We start from the raw sequence: 21,459 nt of genomic DNA on the forward strand, positions 1-21,459 counted from the left end.
TTGAGAGCTACCTCTTTTTGCCTTTTTGCTTTCCTGAAGTGTGAGGCCCAAAACAGGACACAAAACTTCAGGTGAGGCCCCAACAGTCTGAATAGAGTGCTTACCTGGATATATAAGTGACACTTCTGTTGAGACAACCCAGGATTCTGTGGGACTTTTTTTTTTTTGCAACAAGAGCATACTGGTAATTCAAATTTAGCTTATGGTCTACTGTAACCCCCCGGTCCTCCTCTGCAATACTGCAGCCTTAGCCATTCATTTGCCAGTCTGCATTTCTGTATGCAATTATTCTGTCCCAGGTGCAGGACTTTGTACTTGTCCTTGTTGTGTCTCATCTGATTGATCCTAGACCATTTCCTTAGTTTGTTCAAGTAATTCAGAATCTTAACCCTACTCTGGAATAGCTGCAATTCGACCCAGTTGTGGTGTTATCCAGAAGTATGCTAAGTATGCACTCAGTCTTATCATCCAAATCATTGCTGAAGATACCAAACAATAGTGGACCCAGAACAGCTCCCCCAAGGGAATCCCATTTGATACCTCCTCCCAACTGGACATTAAGCCATTGAGCACTACTTGGGCGCATCTCCACATGCCCCTATGGCACTGGTGTCACTGTGCTGTCATTTAGTACTTCCTTTGTTACTACACCATCATTTAGTGGCGTGGTAACAGCCCATACTACACCATGCTGGCAGTGCATGGCTATTTTTAGCTGATACGTCAGAATAACAACATGCTGTACTGAGGGAGCACATTGCTATGGCAGTGTAGGGATGGCACTATGGTTTTTGACCATGGACACTACATTGCCATAGCACACTGCTATGGCAAAACAGTGTCATGTGTAGATGGCCCTTTGTTCAGTATGATGATCTAACCAATTACAGTACATTTGTCTAGTCTAGATGCCCTTAGCTGGCAATGAGTAGGGATCCAGATAAAATCAAATCCCCAATTTTTGGTTTAAAAAAGTAACCCCAAACTTCCATTTTCCATGATTTAAACTTCATTTTAATCATGGAAAACTGGGGCTTTTGGGTTACTTTTTTAAGTGAAAATTGGAGATTTATTTTAAATCAGAGAAAACCAGAATCCTTGTTAATGAGTGTGTCATTAAAGACCAATGTCAAAACCCTCTAAAATCAATATATGTGTTAGTTGTCTTTCTAAAGTCAACATATCTACTGCTAAAGTCAACGTATTTACTGCTCTCCTTCTATCCACAGAGCCACTCAAGTCACTTCAAAGTAGTGTAAGACTTAGGCTAGGCATAGACTTTCAAAAACCCAGAGCCTAAATTGATTCAATCCTTACAGGTTATTCTAACCTGGCTAGGCTAAATCAATTTTCTAACCTGACAGACATTCCAGAAATGCAGGCACATTCCTGCAGTGTCTCAGGCTAGAAGCCGGGGGGCATTAAAGCAGCCCTCCCTTCCCTTCCACAGCATGCAGCTGAGATGGGTGTGGCTGGGCTCTGGCAGGACACTGTGACTGGTCCAGCATGGTATTGATAACAGTGTTTATTAGCCCTAACTCAGTGTTTATCACCCAGTTAAGAAAACAACACAGCTACTTCTTGATTCTACCTGTTGATTCAGCAAAGACTGTAGTCAGACTGTGGTCTGCTAGCAAATACACAGGCACCTCCTCAGCAAGGCGGGGGGGGGGGGAGAAATTCCTGCGTAGCAGGGAAGGGTGAGGAGAGGGGGAAGCAGCCCACAGTCTCTGGAGCTGCAGCCAGGGAGCAGAGGGGAGGGACAAGCCCTGCTGTGGAGCAGAGAGCCCTGCCCAGCCCAGAGAGCATGCTGGGATGCTTAGGGGCTCTGATTTAACTTAATCCAGGAAGGGGACTGGGGCAGACATTGCATAAACCCGTTTGGGCCAAATCAGTTGAGTCTGAAGCTGCATTCAACCAGGTTTATCTCAAACTGGTTTATGTGCACTAAACTTCTGTTCTGTTACAGGTTTAAACCAGTTTCTGATAACTTAAAACAGTTTATGTGTAATGTCTGTCCCTAGCCTTAGAGAGGTAAGACATAGTTAATGACTTCAGGATGTTCCCATCCTTATAGTTGTTCAAATCTGGTTAGATTCAGTGTAGTGCCTTTGAATTGGCCATTGGCAATTTTTCTGGTTTTGAACAAATCTCCAAAGTCTCCAGTTCATTGGTGTGTTTTAATGCTGTTGAGAACTGACTCTAGATAAATTGAAGTCCCATTCAGAATTTTTTTTGAGTAGCAAAGATTTTTTCATTTATGTTGATTCTGTTGTGATAACTTTTGGAAACTCACGATTATTTTGTTTGTGTTGTTCTGTTGCTTTCATATTTGGGCATTTTAAAGTGTTTGGTCTATAAGGAAATGTATGGTTTTGAAAAGTGTTGACTTGCAGGAAATGTATATTTCTTTAAATCAGGTTCTCATGTTGGAATCCCATTCAGCTGTATTGGTTAATTTTCCACACGGGTTTCTTTAACCATTATCTTAGGTATATTAATACTGATTGTTAAACATTGCATGTTGGAAAGTGTACTTGGATTTAATTTCTAAAGACTTATAACAGCCATTTTTAATGGAGTTGTATGTGTGCTTCCCTGCCCCCCCACCCTTGTGGTTGCTTGTCTCCATGTCTTCCTGTTCACCTATGCTAAGTGCAGTCTCATAGAAAAGGCTTAGGAGAGCTCAAAAACCAAAAGTTCTCATGCACCTCTCCCCAGTTTGACTGAAGTTCTAGCTCTGATCCGCAGATATCAGGCATCTCCCAAGCACAGTACTTCAGCAACAGTAGATTCCATGTCAGCTCTTTTCACCAATCAGAAGAACTCTCAAGAATAAGGGCAATGGCAATATAGTTTCCCTCCAAGATTAGTGCAAATGATAGCAGTGTCCTTCTTTTTCGCCCTCTGCTGGGAGCATGAGCAACTGGTGCCTTCTTAATCTGGGAGGGCACCCGCAGAAGCTGCCAGTGGTGGCAGCCCTGTCAGGAGGGGCACCAGCCCCGCCGACAGCATTGGTTTTGGCTGACAGAGGTGGCACTGGCCTCTTAAGGGGGGGCCGGTGCACCCCCTACCAGTCGCCTATGGCTGGGAGCATTGTAAGTTGAAAGTCGGGACCAGCATCCCAGCTGCTGGGAACCTACATTAACAGCCCAATTGTTGATGAGGGAGTGGCTGCCTGGCTCTTCAGGCTCAGCAAACACAGCAATGGAAAATTGCTGACAGGGATCCAGAGCAAGGAGGACATAGTAAGAGGTGTTCAGGCCCCAGCCCTCCCTCACTACCCAATGTGTTTTCCTCCTGTGTCCAGCCTCCCAACAAGTCAGGTCTAATCCCAGCCAGCAGTACCATCTTACTGTGTCTTCTACTATTGCACACAAGGCAGCAATCCCTTTTGAACCTTGCAGATTTGAGCTTGATATCCCAAGGGTCAGGTCAGCCTGTATCCAGACCTCTTCCATGAATGTCACTTGAATGGAGTGAGGGACCTAATAAACACCTTCCAAAGCATTCTACCATCAACTTGTAACCTACTGTTTCTGACAGCAAGAAGGTGTTTCTGAAGCTGCTCAAAGTGTGACCCACCACCTCTCCTGTCCGAGGGGTCTTTGAGTCTAAAATTCCTGCCCCTCTCCCCGCTGCGTCCCTCTGAAGAGGGGACAGGTAATGGATCAAAGCTAGGATGATCATTGAAATGATTAAGTCTCACATGTATACCAACCCCTCTAGTCATCCTGGCAGAAAAACAAAAAGCACTAATGGAATAAGGCTGATAAATTTTGGAAAAGTCTGATTCAGAGAATTCCTCTAAAAAGAAGTTCAAGAGGGGAAATGTTAAATCTGTTCCCCACAGACAACATAAATCTGTAGAGTGAAACAGAGGATGTTTCTCTTTGTTTTCCACCCCTACTCATGTTTTATGGAATAAATTCTTGATGCTGATGCCCTTGCTCACCTTCATGGACAGATGGTTCTAAACACTGGTTTTCTGGCTCACCCTCTCTGAATACAGTATGGCAGATCAATACAGAAAAATACCAGGTCACAACCACCAAGGATATGAGGCAAGAGTGTATTTAGCATTTTGAGAGTACTGTAGAATCTGTCTACACTAGTAAAGCTATAGTTATATATCTCTCCTCACATACCCCGAGAAGGTGAAACGGTTGGCACAGAGACATTCTGCCAAATATAAAGGACAGGGAAAGTCTCAGGTTGTTGTGTTCTAACTACTGGGTTGTCATCTCCATCCACCAGGAGATTGTATTACAGAAGATCTAAAGAATGCTTATCTCCAGACTCAGACAGCTTCTTAGGTACACAATTTACATCTAGGTGATTAGGATACAATATTTCAGATGCATAGAAGTATAAAAGTAAAGCTACCTCTTTCAGTATCAAAGCTGATTTCCTCAGAGCTTCACTGGCAACAAGATCATATGTCTTATATAAAGAAACACTGTAAAGCCAACATCTGATTCACTGTTCATGTCTTTTCCAAATTCTGCGCATTCAACATCTGTAATCACTTGAGGCTATCTGCAGGTGGCAGGTGCTCTTTACTGTAGTAGCTCAGTAATTGTTAGGAAAGAATACCCTTTTGCACTTGTACTTAACTGTATAAAAAAACCTTGAGGGGTAAGTGAAAATTTTAGTGGTAACAGCTCAGTAGGGTTGTTCTTCTACACCATCTGTTTCTTAGGATGAGCTGCCCCAAAGCTCTACCTCTGTAGAATTTACATGTGGTCAGCATAACTCTGTGACAGCAGTGACTTCTGTGGACAGGAGTTATAAAAAAAATATATATCTTTTTTTCTGTGAGCTGGTCCTCACTGCAAGTCTCCCCACTGCAAGACTTGAAATGTTTGTAAAACACAAGTTACTACTGATTACAGTACATGTTTCTAACGAAGATGCTATGGTAATTTTAAGTAATCCCAGAGTTCATGATAATCTCAGAGATGCTGATGAAGCAATACTTAATTTGGGCTTCCATCTGAGTTACAACTTTATAGCAGTGTCATTGGTTCTGGACCCTGGTTTGTGTTGCAAGAGAGAAACAGATATCACAGAGCCAGGGCTAGCTATAATTTTTGTCATACATCCTGCAGTTCTTGAACCAAAAATTGACCAAATTGTACACAAGCACCCCAAGAAACACAGGTCAGTCAGATACCCCCAGAAGCTGTGGCCTTTATCACTGGTCTCCAGCCATTCTTCTCACTGCTGTAAGACCTCCTTTTGGCTGCACTCTTGCCCTCTAAATATGTGCCAGAAGAAAAGTGGCAGACTGTCCCTCAGGAGATTCATCTCACTGCTCTCTGCTGACTGATTACTGCTCAGGCAATTCAGTATACTAAACAAAGGAGATGGCTCTTAAGGGCATGGGGGATTTGCATGTAGTTCTAATCCAATTTTCATTTTCTTTCCTTGTAGAAAGACCATCTTTTGTGAAGAGACCCAGTAACTTAGCAGTAACTGTGGAAGACAGTGCAGAGTTTAAGTGCGAGGCACGAGGTGACCCTGTACCTACAGTAAGATGGCGAAAAGATGATGGGGAATTACCAAAAGCAAGGTGCAGTATATTTTGCTCCCTTTTGGATGAGATAAAATGCAATATACTTTTGATAAGTGATCTGTCATCTAACAGATCCACTCCTGTGAAGGCGGCCTTTAAGATCTAACAAGATTTTTCTTAGTTACATAATCCTCCGCTTATAGTTGTAATTCATTTTTTATATAAAAACTTAGAACTAGATCAGACAAAGTTCCTTATATTCTAACATAAAAAATTCACAAAGGTACCATGCTCAATCAATAATGTATGATGCACATTAATTCCATACTCAACGAACTTTCTGTAATTATCAAAACTACTGGAAAATGTATAATACATAATAAAATTAGGTTATAGCACCTAAATGGGTTAATGGAATTGCAATTAATGAAAAATGCAGCCTGTTAATTCATGGACTGCTCTTGAGGGATGTGCTCTCTTGTTATCAAGTCTGCTGTTCGTGTCTTTTCTGTCATTCCTCTATTGCAGAGGCAGAAAGTAAATCTGTCTTGTAAAAAGGAAATACATTTTATGAGGGATTCTTTCTCCATTTTGTTTAAACCATCAGTTTAAAATTGGTTAGGTTTTTTTTCCCCGAAAAGGAAACACTATAACACTTGGCTCCATTTGTGTTCTAGATCCCAGACTTGTTTCCTATTAATTCAGTGTATAACTTCACTAAAAACCCATTTAGTTTTTCCTGCAAATTTTATGCATTAATTTTTTATTTTCTTTGAAAAGAAACACATTAATTACATTAAGTCAGGATGAGAAAAAGGTGATGAAATCAGGACAAGCATGAGGCTACGTTCTTCCTTTTAAAAATAGTGTATGAATCGTTATTCCTTGTAACTTTCTAAGATGCTGATCGGTTACTTCATAAGAACAGTGTAGCTCTCTTAACCTTTTTTTACCCTTATATTTTCTTATGCTACATGTATTTTTTCCATCTCCTTACATTCAAATGAAGAAAAGTGTGAAGAATACTACCTTTTTTCAGAAATCTGATTAAATATACCCCCAAAATACATACTAAAAAAAGCAGGTTAAAATGTTACCAACTTTACATGGGTGAAACTCCAGTAATGTCAATTGAGAAAGTATTGATTTTCAAATTATTACTAAAATGGCAGCTAGACGGATGGATATATATCCATCTATCTGTGTACTTATGTGTATGAAGAAATGCTTGAAACATGCACCTTGCATTCATAATATAAAAGTAAGCATTTCAAAGCATCTCATGTATATAGAAGAAAATAGATTTTGTATTTTAAAGCAAGAGGTACCTATACTTACATTTCATATGCTGTAGAATTTCATGTGTTAATTTTACTCATACAGTCATGTTTGTTTCCTATTACATGTATTTAAGATATGAAATACGTGATGATCACACCTTGAAAATCCGGAAAGTTATGGCAGGAGACATGGGGTCTTATACCTGTGTTGCAGAAAATATGGTTGGAAAAGCTGAAGCATCAGCAACGCTAACAGTTCAAGGCAAGAATGGTTCTTTTTATAGTAGTTAATGCCAGAAAAAGCAAAAGAATGGATTTTCTAGGCAATGGCATTATTAAAATTGTCGATAATATTTAACATGTATTAAAAAATAGAGAAAATAATTTTGGTTTAATTATTTGAATCCTGTTACATGACTAAAGTGTTTCAAGCATAATACTGTATTTTGTTTTGTTTTTTCACAAGTATGGCAAGAGTTAAGTATAATGCTGGGAAAGGGAAGTGAATGCATTTAGAACTCAGTGTGATTAGAAACATGTTACTTCTAATCTCTGGATTTAAAAGCTGAGTAGGCAGGAGAGCCCCTTTCCCTTTGCACTTACCACATCAATTTTTTTAACTGGAAAAAGAACTAACTTCAAGTATCTGTTCCATTTTTATTTAAAGTAGTAAAGCTGATATTTCAATATTCTCAAATAGTAAAATTAGTTACAGCATACTGCATTTTGCAACTAATAATTACAAATCCATACAATATAGACATTAATACTATTCAGTACACTAAATCAAATCATCAGCATTTTCCAATGTTTTTCACATGAAAAATCCATGAAAATACAGTGCAGCAATACTGTTTCTTTGTATGATAAAAATTCAGTGGAACTCAGTGAACTAATATGTGTAAAAATTCTTCATTGCCTTTATATACACAATCCAGATGTTCGCTATTCAGATAATCCCTCTCTTCCTTTCCTGGCTAGCAGGCAGGCAATGATGTCATACTGATGCTTTTTTCCTAAACTAATGTCTCTGATCTTCCTTCTGTCCTTTCCTCTGTTCAGCAGAAATTAGTCATTATGGTATTCTGGGAAATATGGTCCTAAAAGTATTTTATTGGGTAACAACCTTCCCTTCTCCCCCCCCCTTTTTATTTACACATTTATTGTGATTGTGGAGGCCTTGCTCATAAACTGCTTAGCTTGTTCCAGTGGCTGGCACTATAAAATACATTTGGTGTTGTTGGTATCTGTGGCTGTTAGGAAAAATAAGGAGGTACTTCCTTTTAGAAGTTCTCATAAAAACAAGCCCTTTGACCTGTTTTATCTTTTTTTGCCTATTGTGATGCTTACTATGGAAATTACCATGTTCACACAAATGCGAGGGTTTGAGGCAGTTTTTTTTTTTTAAACCAGTCAGCATAAGGAAAAAAGCCCCTCATTTTATAATCCCTTACAAGGAAAGCATATTAAATATATTGTCTGTCATTAAACTGCTGCCAAAAGTAATGAAAGCCAATAATGAAGTTCATTAAATGTAGCCAGGGCTGTCCACAACTATAAGACACATGGTCAATATTGGGCAAACACATTGGGAACTTACCACAAAGACAGGTTAGTGCAGCCCATCCGCATAAGACATATGGTAGTGCCCATTGCATTCGTTCCCTTTCAGTGCTGATTCCTTTTTCAGGTCATGGTGAGCCACTACGCTGAATACATTCTGACTTCCTCTTCACTCACTCCCACCTTTTCTTTCCTGTTTCCAATTATTCTTGTTTTCTTATTCTTACCTTAAATGACTGGCAAATATCTGAATAAGATGGGGGCCCAAACAGTTCACATATGTTGCTCCCTCCCTCAGCCTGTTATATTTGATGATTAGTGTGACCCTGTCCTCCATGACGTAGCGACAAACCAGGTTGCCCTGCACCTCATCTGCATATACATTTTTGGAGGATCCTAGGACTCATGACAAGAACACCCAGTTCCAATCATGAGTGGGAGTGCTACTTAGAACAGGGTTCCTTTGTTGGGGGAGGGGGGGTATGTGGAATACATGCACATACTAAGCAGTACTGAGCTGTGGGTTCACCGTAGCTTGTAATACTGTTGACTCTGCTGGGGCCCAATCCAATAAACTATATAGTAAATCATGACTCTTGGCTTTGGACTGATATCATGCAGTCTTACCTCAATTCTAGGCAAGCTGTTTGAGAAAATTATTCAGGCACACATCCACAAGGGGTCAGCTGGGGACTTCATGACACCCACACAGTCAAATGGGTCGCAAACTGGCTGGAGGCCCACACCCAGAGGGTGGTAGTGGATGGGTCCTTCTCTCAACCTGGAAGGACGTGGGCAGTGGGGTTCCGCAGGGCTCGGTCCTCGGGCCCGCACTGTTCAACATCTTCATCAGTGACTTGGACGAGGGGGTGACACTAAGATGTGTGGGGATGTGGGCATGCTAGAAGGAAGCAACAGACTACAATCAGACCTAGACAGGTTACAAGGGTGGGTGGACGAGAATAGGATGGGATTCAAAACAGACAAGTGCACAGTGATGCACCTGGGGAGGAGCAACCGGCACCATACCTACAGATCGGGGAACTCCCCTCTTGTCAGCACAGAGGCGGAAAAGGATCTTGGAGTCGTCATTGACTCCAAGATGAACATGGGCCGGCAGTGTGGGGAGGCAGTCAGGAAGGCCAACCGCACCCTGTCATGCATCCACAGATGCATCTCGAGCAGGTCCAAGGAGGTGATTCTCCCCCTCTTTGCGGCACTGGTCAGGGCGCAGTTGGAGTACTGCGTCCAGTTCTGGGCACCGCACTTCAAGAGGGATGTGGGCAGCATGGAGAGGATCCAGAGGAGGGCCACTCGCATGATCAGGGGACAGCAGGGCAGGCCCTATGAGGAGAGGCTGAGGGACCTGAATCTGTTCAGCCTCCAAAAGAGAAGGCAGAGGGGGGATCTAGTGCCCTGTTATAAACTAGTCAGGGGACCAGCAGGCATTGGGGGGAGTCCCTGTTCCCCCGAGCACTGCCAGGAGTGACCAGGAATAACGGTCACAAGCTGGCAGAGGGTAGATTTAGGCTGGATATCAGGAGGCGCTACTTCATGGTCAGGGCATCTAGGATCTGGAACCAACTTCCAAGAGAAGTGATGCAGGCTCCTACCCTGGGGGGTTTTAAAAGGAGGCTAGATGAACACCTTGCTGGGGTTGTTTGACCCCAGTACTCTTTCCTGCCATGGCAGGGGGTCGGACTAGATGATCTACTGAGGTCCCTTCCGACCCAAGAAACTACAAAACTATAGTTTGTACAGTATATAAGTAGGTACAAAACTGCTGCCTAAAAGTGTGTTAATGGAGTACATGTGCAGAAACTTGCAGCAGTTTCAGAAAAGGTAAAATGTCTTAGTTCTCGACTAACTAAATTACTACAGACATGTTTATTTCAAAGTCATTGTTTTCAAGTTTGCCCCTCACTTCTTCATGCTCAGGGACAGCAGGGTCTGACAGGAAGGGGGAGCAGGGGAAGGAGGTGCATGGGAAAGAAGTTGGGGCAGAGGGCAAGGTAGTAGAGAGAAGGGGGACAAATTCAAGGCAAATAATTTGATTTTATATCTGGAAAATTATAACAAATTTCTAAAGATGCCATATATTGAATCGTATTATTGGAGAGTCATCTTATATTCAGGGTCATCTTTTATTTGGATAAGTATGGTAAAACATAAAGAAAAAAAATCATCACTGGACCATCTGCAAATTCCTTAGCTCCTGTACTCACCTTTAAATGAAGACTCATAAATGAAAATTCGCAACCAAAGGTGAAAGCAAAAGTATTGAAGTATTTTTAGACCAGGTTGTTGGACTTAAAACTATGGTAAACATTTACCCCTGAAACTTAAGTTTTTGTAACTCTTGATTCATTTCTTATGCTGCTGGAGAAAAGCAGCAAGAAGTGGCTCCAGTCCTGCAGCCGCTTATTCACGTAAAGAAATTTGCACATGTGAGTAGCTGTGTATTGGGTATAAAGACTAGTCAAATACAAATTTACCAAGCATTTGAGTATGTACAGGGTTGAGGGGAACCCTCCTAGGCCATTCCATCCGTAATCCTTTTTTCACCAAATAAGCCCCTTACCTGACTTAGCAAATTACTTGAGGTTGTTCTATAGTGCATACTTATTCCACAAAACACTTAAACACATTCTTTAATCACATTTACTTCCTGGGCTTAAGAATCATGGGCATCTATATATGCACCCGACACCTGCTCTGATAAGTTCTAATTAGAACGCTCCAGCAGCCTCAGTGTCATGTGTATTCAGAACCCTCACATTTCAAAATGATGGTGGAGGTACTTTAACTAAAGCTTGTTGAATGATGCTGAATACACAAGGCAATGTAGGTGTTTTTATTAGAGTGGGTCCTAAGAACTGCTCTAATTAAAAAGCTCCCCCTTCCCTCCCTCCCCCCACCAGCACCCCAGAGCACATGTAAAGATGCTCCATGTGTTTAATTTTAAGTTCCATGCTGTGCAAGGCAGAAAGAGAAATTTCATTCTCTACATGACAGAAGTGCTTAGAGGTATTTTTTTTCCTCCAGAAGGCAAAATGGACTAAGAGTTGGAATTGTGAGACTTATTTTGTTAACTTTTGTTCTATACACTGATGAAAATTTTAGTAATTGAGTGGATGAAAATATTAGGAATGGGGTGCCCAGAGTATAGAGTTGCTGTCCATATAAACATTTATAAACCTGAAGAAATAAAATATCTATTAACTACTTTAGATGGAGTGTAATGAGGGACCCATATATGAAATATAGGTTTAAATTAGTTATAGTACTACCCATTTATTTTAGCACTTGTTTTTCTCCTTATAGTTTGCTTGTAAATATTCCTTCCTTCTTGAAACTTAGTATTTGAAGTCCCATACTTAATGGTTTATTGGGAAGATATTTTTATATAAATTGTGTTTATCATTTTGAAGTTAGAATAGATTGAAAAAGTGAAACCTATTTTGTAAGTTACTTTGCACATAGAAATCATTGTTCTGTTGCAAATTTGAGCATTTTTACACCAAAAATGAGCAATATATTAGAAAGTAAATGCACAATGAAAACACCTTATGAAGAGTCATGTCGGCCTTGTTTTTCAGTCTTGTTTATTTTTCCATAAAGTTATAGGGATTTGCATTCAGTATTAAATATTAGAGTTGCTGGTATAGTCTCTCCAAGCATGAATGGATTACCATCTGAGCCATTTTCTAAATTTAAATCTACATCGTGTGGAATCAATTGATACATTGTAAGTGCCTATGACAAGTTTATAATTCATGATATACTAAATTATGACTAGCATCCATTACAAGAGTATAAAGAATACAAGGTTTTTGAGAAGGACTGAAAAAAGATACCCCTGAAAATCACATGTAGTCCTTTATATTCAGACTGCCCTTTTCTATTAAATATTTGTTTAAAGAAGAATTTAAGCATATAAACATTTCTTCAAGGGGCCAGCCGAACTATTGTGTTTCCAGTACAATGTTGGAGGTGGTCTAGGCTCAGGCTAATTGTTTGGCACTGCTGTTCATAAGAACATACTCAGCCCCTCAAATAAAAGATGGTTTTTCATGTGACTATCACTCAGGGTGATTTAAGAAGTGAATTTGACAAGTTGAGCCCGGTTTATGGTTAGCCTTGGCTTTATCATCAGCTGTGAGTTTGGTATTCATCAGGTGAAATGTTACTGTAAGGATGAAAGGATGGACGGAAGGCAGGGGTGGCATTCCAAATCCAGGAAAAGCATAGCGGCTTTTTTGCTATGATGATGATTTGCAAACAGTGATCTGTATTATATGCCATACCAAAACATATTATGTCTCTATGTAGTTGAAGGTATTTGACTGTAGAAAGGACAAAGGAATAGCATTTTCATCACTAGCATAGGATGCAGTCATAGTGTGGTGCAAAACACAGGGCAGGACAAAGAGAATGGAGGACAGTTAGCATTGATGGTAATTTAAGCACCCCTCCTTTGATGGCATTGCTTCTGTTAGTTACCCTCCAACCCTCTACAGCAGGGGTGAGCAGTTATTTTGGGTGGAGGGCCGCTCACCGAGTTTTGACAAGTTGTTGAGGGCTGCATGAATAGCCTGGCCCCTTGACAGGTGCCCCACCCTCTGGACCAGAAGTCCTGCCCATTAACCCCCAACCTTTGCCACCAGAAGTCCTTCCCTTGCCCCTGTAAATACTCCTTTCAGCAAGGGGGTTTGCTGTCTCAAAATCAGAAAAATACCAAATTGTATTCTAAAATTCAAACATCTGCAACATCCATTAATTTGATTTCAAAAAAATATTTTTGTCCTGACTTGCATGCGTTTGTGTAAAGAGGTGATCTCACAAAAGCTTAAAATGAAATCTTACTCTTGTATACTGCTGAGGGGTATAGTTTTGTGCGGTACCTGGGGAGGGTCTGAGTGTGTGGGGTTGTGGAGGATGGATAGGTGTTTGGAGTGTGGGTGTGGGGTGAGGGAGCATGTGGTTGTGTGCAGACCCCCACACCCCCTCACACACTCCAAGACACAAGACAGTTTTGGTATTCACCCACAGCAGAGAATACACTCAAGCACAAGGTGGTGGTAAATGTTACCATAATGAGGATGGCAACTACAGTGTCTCAGACAATGACCAAGATGTACAGAGAAATCATTGTTCTGTTACAAATTCGATCACACAGGAGACTGTATTTTGGTGTGCATCACTCCCACAGTGCACCTCACAAAGCAGCGGACTGCAGGCTTCCACCATACCAATCACATAACAGTGAATTTACTTCACATATATCACATTTTTGGTATAAAAAGTGTTATGAGAGCAAATTTGCACATACAGAACCTGCATAAAGTGAGGGAGACCTGTAGTTCTAAAAATAAAATACTGTAGGGCATGGTTACCAGGAGACAATAACCTTTTCCCCTGTGTCTGTTATGTTCCAGGCCTCTAACACTTTACTTGCGGTTGTATTTATGCTACAATACAGATGGTACAAGGCAATAAGAAGTTCAATAAATCAAGTTTTAACTGTGGTTTGGTTTGGTTTCTTTTGCTCATCATATAAGTATCTGACCTTTAGTATTTTTGCTTCTGTTTGGTGGAGGTGGTCTTTTCTCTGCACTGAGGTTGAAAATAATGGAAGTTATTCATCTTTCCTCTCCCATTATGATGCCACCAGCAAAGTAATTTTGTTACTACTTTGATTCTGTTCACAAATCAAATTTGGAGTTCTGTATCAACCAAGAAATCATGTCCCCTTCATTGGGTCTGCTGCTGTACATAATTGAAAAGGAGTTTCCATCTTCGAACTGTTTGCTCAGCAGTCTCATTTTATCTTCATAAAACTAAGCCATTTTAAAATTGGATCCCATTGTTGTTTGTTTGTGGTCTGATAATGAAAAAGGTGCTTTAGACTATTGTTTTTCATTCTTCTATGTTCTTTTTTTATTTTCAGCGTGCTGATAAAAGACAGTCAACGCCTTCCTAATGTATGTGGAGGAAGTTGACTGCTGATTAAGCCCTAAAAAAAAGGGAATGCTTCATTCGCTAAGAACTGCAATAAATTTGCCAGAACCACATAAAATGTGCTTCAGGCCGCTGGCAGACATTATTTCAATCCCACTAGGATTATTGTTTCATGCGGTGAAAACCTTGCACCATGTGCACAACTGCACATGCAAAGGGCACACTGTCCTGAGGGAGTAAAAAAAGTAACACCACCTTTGTGGTACACAAAGTAGCACACAAATACAGTCAGCTGAGGGAGCTCTCTAAGTTGAACAGTGATCATTAGTACAACTAATAGAGTGACAGGATCCCTATTCCCAACCCCCAGGATCCAGAGCTGGTCAAGGAGGCAGGGGATTCTTCCCCAATAGAGGCATGTACAGGGGAAAGGCATGTACAGGGGAAACCCCAAAGCAAAAGCTAGGAATTCCATTCCACATAGCATATTGGACAAGGTGCATCTGTGGAAGGGTCGGGGAGAGGGTAGGCCTGGAGGAATCTGTAGCCCTTGCTTTGCCCAGGGAGGAATTTCCCCCCTCTGCCTGCTGTGTGATCACCCAGCATCACATTTGAAGCACTGGTGACCAGTATTCTAGTACTTCAGAATGGGGCTGAGGATCCAAAGTTTGTGGTGCTGTGGCAGGGATATATGTCTTTTTATGTACATCTGGAGAGTTGAGTGGTATAGGCTAGGGACAGACATTCAAAAGGCCTGAGCCTGAATCAATTCAATCTTTGCAAGTTAGTCTAACGTGGGTAGGCTAAACCATTTTGTAACCATACAGACATCCCCTCTGGATTGAAAAAATGTAGGCACATGTCTGCAGTGGCTCAGGCTAGAAGCCAGGGGGCTAAAGCAAGCCCTCCCTTCCCTTTCATAGAGCTGAACTGAGGTGGGTGTGGTCAGGCCCTGGCAGGACACTCTGGTTAGGGAGTAGCCCAGCAGGGAATTGTTAACACAGTGTTTATCACATCATTAAGAAAACAACAGCCTCTCTATATTAGTTCATTCTCTTCTTAAAAAGCTTTTTCCAAGGAAGGAATGGAGGGACATTACCAGCCACCTGTTGATTACCTCCAAAAAGCCCTAAGTAGCACTGTCCTGTCTGCCTTTGTCTTGTCTCCCACAACACAGACCATAGCCAGCATGTGGTATGCTAGTTAATGCTGAGAGGTGTCTGTGTAAGCCAGAGGGGAGGGGGAAATTCTTGCGTCAGCAGAGAGGATGGGGGGAGCAGGAGAGTAGAAGGAAGCCAGGCAGACCCTGCTGTATGTGTAGTCTCTGCCAGAACTGCAGCCAAGTTGCAGAGGGGAGGGACCAGCCTAGCTCTCTGGAGCAGAGAGCCCAGCCCAGTCCAGAGAGCATGTTGACATGCATGGGGACTTTGATTTAACTTTAGCCAAGAAGGGGACTGGGACAGACATTGCATAAACCAGTTTGAGCCAAATCAGTTAAGTCTGATACTACATTCAACCAGGTTTATCTTAAACTGGCTTCAGATGGCATTTTCAAACTTATCTATGTGTACTGAGCATCTGTTCTGTTACAGGTTTAAACCACTGTCTGATCACTTAAACCAGTCTCTGTGTAATGTCTGTCCCTAGTCATAGTGACTGTAAATGGAATTGTTCTGTGGGTGCTTACAGTTCTTATTTTTATGTGTATTGAGAAAATCCTTCTGTAATACAGCAGTATTGGAGTAAAGTTGTAGTCATGATGGTCCAGTAAATATGCCAGGCAAGGATTATTGTGGGTGATATCTTTTATTGAACCAACTGCGTGGCTGGGAGAGATTTAGGAAAGCTTTCAGGTACAGGGGACCATTCTTCAGGTCACCTGCTTCAGAATTTTGGCATATTGTCACGTAGGATCACAGTGTGGGTGAGTGACAGCACCAATCCTAGTTTTTGGGTCACCTGAAGAAGCGTATCTTATACCCAAAAGATTGTCTAAATCTCTCCCAACTGTGCAGTTAGTCCAGTAAAAGATAGCACCCACAAAAACCTTTGGCTGTAGTATGATATGTAATATTCATTATAGTGGTTTGAAAAGATCTTAACCAAATCCACGCATCTCAAAATGTGTGAATTTGAAAATAGGGTCCCGATTTAATTCTGAACTTTCTAATTTGGGCTCCTTATAATGCAAAGATAATTCTCTCTGGGCCTTTTTAAAATTCTAGAGAACTCTGGTCTTCAATCCCCCTATAAGCAGAGATGGAAAGTAAGTCACAATTACGGATCTTGTATTTTTATTATTTTATTTTATTAAGCAATTTTTGAAGGGATAAACAAGGTAAAGCACCTCTTATGATCTGACAAAGTAGACTGTCACTATGAAAGCTTGGTTAGTCTCTGAAGCGGTTAGTTTCTAAAGTGCCATCATGCCCTGCCTTCTGCCTTGTGATTGTTATAGCTTTAAGGAACAGCAATTTTACCCTTAATGACTGCTGTAAACTATGACAGCGCTTCAGATTTCTATCAGTGATCTGAGGAGTTTGGCTTATGCTTTCAGTATTTCAAGTGAACTGATAAAAATCTTAAAAGCTAATCAGAAGAAAAGGTAACTGCATGACCTCACTTAGTATAGTTGAGAGCAGCTGCAAACAGTGAATGGGAACTAACTATTTGAAGAAGAGATTAGTGCACTGAATGTGCTGTCCTACTTGTATATGCAGTGAACAATAGGATACCTACAACTTTGTTGAAATGTAGGTAGAGGAAAGGATCAATAAATACTTCAGTGAAGGTAAGAAAAATGGCAGATTATTAAAGTGATTAACAGCAACTTCAAAGCCATTTAACTGACTTCAAGAAATAAAGAAGTTTTAAGATAAAAAGTTACCTTTTATCCTGTTTTTTTAAAGTTCTCTTCCCCTTCCATCTCACCCTCCCACTCCTTCCCCATCCCAGAGACCTTTTTGAATTGAAGTTTTAATTCAGAAATGGTATGCCATGGCATTCTCAAACGTTTTTCATAAAGGGACCCTACGTAATGGGTTATCTCTTATGAATTATTCCCCTTCCCATTATGCTCTTCTGGACCATTTCCTCTGCCTGTAGCAAATGTATATCATGATAATGATAGCAATTCCTCATAGGAAAGAAATGTTAGAAAATTTTTTGATGTCTCTTAAAGCTGTTTGCCTATGGGAAACAAGGACTAGAGACAGCCATTTCTCAGTAGATCTCTATAAAGTGGACTAAGAGCAGCCCAAGAACTACAGGTTTCAGAACATTGCTGGCTTAATAACCAGAGATGTTTGACTTGCTAAAATCGGTTGGATTATTTTTAAGTGCTGTCAGGTACATAAAATAATGTGTTTTAATCCCTCAGCAAACAAAGAGTATTTCAGTAAATAGATCTGTATAAAATTCAAAGATGGTCAGATAAAAAGGACCAAGAAAAACTTGAAGACTATTTTTTTCTAATGGCTGTAATTACCTAAGCCTTGTGGCTAGGGAAAAATCAATGACTGCTGTAATAGGTTTTACTCTTGTAGACTTATTTCATGCTGGTCTTCTAAAGATAGCAGATTAATAATGAAGCTGTTTTTTTTTCTTTGGGGATTATTTATATAAATATAATTAGTTTATATAATTATGTATGTGTGTGTTTTTATTTATATATATAATATAAATAAAATATAAATATATACATATTGTGTGTGTATAAAATACTTGAGTAGTAAGGGGATGGAAGTTTTATTTTTTAGCAGTTAAATTTTGAAATAAAGGGACAGACTAGAATTTTCTGGCATAATCAGACTAGCAGAATTTTATATAATCTAATTTTTTTACAACATAATTGATAAACTGGTGCATATGCTCTAAGTTACCAGTAGATAATAATATCCAATATATAATAATTGTATTTATACACACACACATATATTTAGTATATACTGGATATTATTTTCTACTAATTAATGTATATGCACTGGTTTATCAATTATAAAAAATTAGATTGTATCAAATCATGCTAAACACATATAAAAATAATAATGGCCTTTTCTCATTTGTATTTACTTCTAGAAAGTTGACTGAGTGATTACCAGTAAAAGACAAGCATTACTAAGAGATATCATATATGTTGTTTGTTCATTTGGATTCATATGGTAAGAGATATACCTCTCTAATGAGTGTGTATTTCTCTTATAAATTCCAAGAATGAAAATTAAATGAAATTTTATTTTATCCCTTATTGTCATCAGTCCTCAAATTCCAACAAAACAATCTTTCCGAATCCCACTTAGATCTATATTTATTTCTTATTTAAAGAAGTTTTTATGTTAAATTCAGATACTGGTATGTATTAACCATTAAGGCCAGGTACCAAAGTTACATTCAAACCGATTTAAGTGATGAGAAACTGGTTTAAACCTGTAACAGACCAGAAGTTCAGTGTACAGAAACCAGTTTCAAAATGGCTGAAACTAATTTAAATAAACCTGGTTGAATGTAGTATCCTGGCTTCTGACCTGAGCCACTGCAGGCATATAGTTGCATTTCCTGAATCAAAAGTGAATGTCTATTCGTTTTCTTATTGGTTTAATCTTTGCATCTTAGACTACCCTGCAAAAATTGAATCAATTCAGCCTTGGGCTTTTTGACTGTTTATACTTAGCCAGTCAGATTCTGGATTTTGTGCAGTAAACATTGCACTCACACCTTGTATTGCCAAGAGGCTCAGTATACCAGTTGGTAATATACAGACATTCGGTTTCTACCCGGAGAATCACTGCTCTCCTTCTAGAAACTACACATATACATACATTCCAGCTTATTTTCCTGGAACAGAAATGGCTGCTTCAAGAGCTTGACTACAACAAGTTAGAAGTTACTCCTAGGAGAATGAATGTTAGTACATTTTTCTACGACTTAACTCTTCCCAGGGACCAGGAGAAGTAGAGCCAAAGGAAAGACCCTCATGCTTTCCAGGGGCCAGGGTCACTCTGACCTGGAATCATTTCTGGTTCTGCTGGTGTAAATTTTCCACCATTATAAACGCATGTTTGTACACAGCCTAAGATTCATGTTTTGCTGGGTACTGAAATGCTCTTTCATTAATAATGTGAACAGCTCAGTACTGTTAATAGTCTTCACAATGCAAGCAACAGCATGTAATTAGGAACTATATCAAGATCCTTCAGTGCAAGTAAAAACATGCTGCTGCAGGCCAGGAAGATGCACACTGGACATGTCAGTGCTGCTTTCAGGAGGGGGAATTTACTTAGGTTTATGTGTATCCACTTCAGTTTGCTCTGCATACACATTCCCAACAATTTGGTCCAAACATTTATCTTGTGATTATGATACATATCCTTTGTGTGCCTATACATGATACTGTCTGAACTGGTATTGGGCATATTGCTACTTGTTTTCCTCCCTTTTGGTCACAGTGCAAAATCATTGAACATTCTCCTCTCAGTGAATGTTTCACAGGCACATAAGAGAACTGTAGCTGGTTCTTCTCATCACCGAAGTTAAATACCAGCACTTGCTGCTGGCACTCTTGAGAGCATTTCAGCACCTAAGAAACTGCCTCCCTGCAAAACAAGTGGTTCTGCAGAGTTGTGTTTGTATGGTCTCCTTATTAGGCAAGATTTTATGGCCTTTTTATAAGGTCTCTATCCCTCCAGGATTACCAGCAGTTTAGGTAGAGCAGTGGAGGTCTTTTGGCAGAAAATAACCAGTGGTGAAGTGTAGCTAAGTATTTTGCCAGCAGAAGCACTGATTGGTTTGGGCTGACTGATTTGCTTTGTCATCCTGACTAAATGAAATTAGCTTCTTTTTTTGCAAAGGTGTGGTTCTTTCTCTTAGTGGTTTTATTTTCTAATAGGATCAAAGGTGAAAAATGTGAAGTTTTGTTCCTGATACTGACATAATTGGCTAGGATGTCTTGCCTACATTCTTTCATTTGTGTAAAGTTGTTGGTACTTGTAATTAAAAAGTTCCTGTTATTTCATTGTTTGTTGTTACTGTTTATAAAGAAGGCACTAGGTGGCTTTGCCTTGCATCTGTCACATCTGAACTCCATTTTTTCCATCATAGCATTATTTTTTCTTCCTAGGAAAAACTGTATTTTGTTCATTCAACAAAATTCTTCACTTATATAGCATATCACTAATGAGATGTTCTGATGTTCAGAAGTTACTTCTCTGTGGCATAGACTCTCTTTTTAGTGAGTGCTTGGTAACCATTTCTCCTGGGCTTGCTGCATTCAGAAACTTTAATTAAGGAATTTTTAAATTAATTTTAAGGAGTCTTTTTTCTTAAGATGACAACTATGGCCCCACAAACGGATGCCAAGGAAAACAGCGACTTTATTTTTCAGTTCTATGTCTCAAAAAAACAACAACAAAGTACTGAAACAAGGTCTGTAGGTCTTGTTTCAGCAGTGTATGACTATTTTTATCTTTTTGTGCTCTTATTATTGTATGCCTTTATTTTGTATTTTTTTGTCTAAATTTTTGTATTTAAAATTTGTCTTTGTTTTTTTCTCTTTTTAAGCAGACAGAAATATAAATGTAGCATAGGTAATAACTTAGACTCCACCAGAGTCTTTATGAAATACAAAAGAAGAAACAGTATCTTCTCCAAGAAGTGCTGGACTGAAAAATGCTTGGATTATTTCATTGCTCCAGTTTTTTTTGTTTAATAGACAGAATTACACCAATACAAATTTGGAGTAACCTAGTGGTGATTCAGGTCCAATCAAGGCTCCCTAAATTGTCTATGGTTTAGAGAAGTGACATATTTTTATAAACTGACTCTTTTTCTTTGGAAGGAAAGTTTGTGAAGGGACTAAATCATCTTAAGTAACTTGTCCTCTGTCATAGAGTCTCTGTAGGGGTGCTCATGTCACCTCAAGGCAAGACTACAGGATGTATATACACGTGTTGAACTGAAAGTACTGTATGCGTTAGCCTGAGAACTCATTGCCTTTTGAACACAAAGTGTCTTTTTCTGTGACGTATTTTGGATTTTGTAATGAAAATCTTTTTCAGTGGCTATTATGAAGGGAGAGATTATCAAGATAATGGTTTCATAGATAGTTGCAGCACAGCCTGACGTCCAGACAAATAGTGCAAG

At 39.8% G+C, this 21,459-nt stretch overlaps 1 protein-coding gene across 1 annotated transcript in view; it reads left to right on the top strand.

Annotated features, from left to right (window-relative positions):
* ROBO1 (roundabout guidance receptor 1) overlaps nucleotides 1-21,459 on the top strand; it is a 796,429-nt gene that overhangs the window by 673,271 nt on the left and 101,699 nt on the right. The window contains exons 6-7 of the mRNA XM_090059747.1: nucleotides 5,437-5,575; nucleotides 6,933-7,060. Coding sequence (XP_089915873.1) covers nucleotides 5,437-5,575; nucleotides 6,933-7,060 — 267 coding nt within the window. The remainder of the gene's footprint in view (nucleotides 1-5,436; nucleotides 5,576-6,932; nucleotides 7,061-21,459) is intronic.

This window comes from Crocodylus siamensis, chromosome 1 (assembly GCF_052110815.1).
Source record: "Crocodylus siamensis isolate JL-2025a chromosome 1, ASM5211081v1, whole genome shotgun sequence".
Lineage (NCBI taxonomy): Eukaryota > Metazoa > Chordata > Crocodylia > Crocodylidae > Crocodylus > Crocodylus siamensis.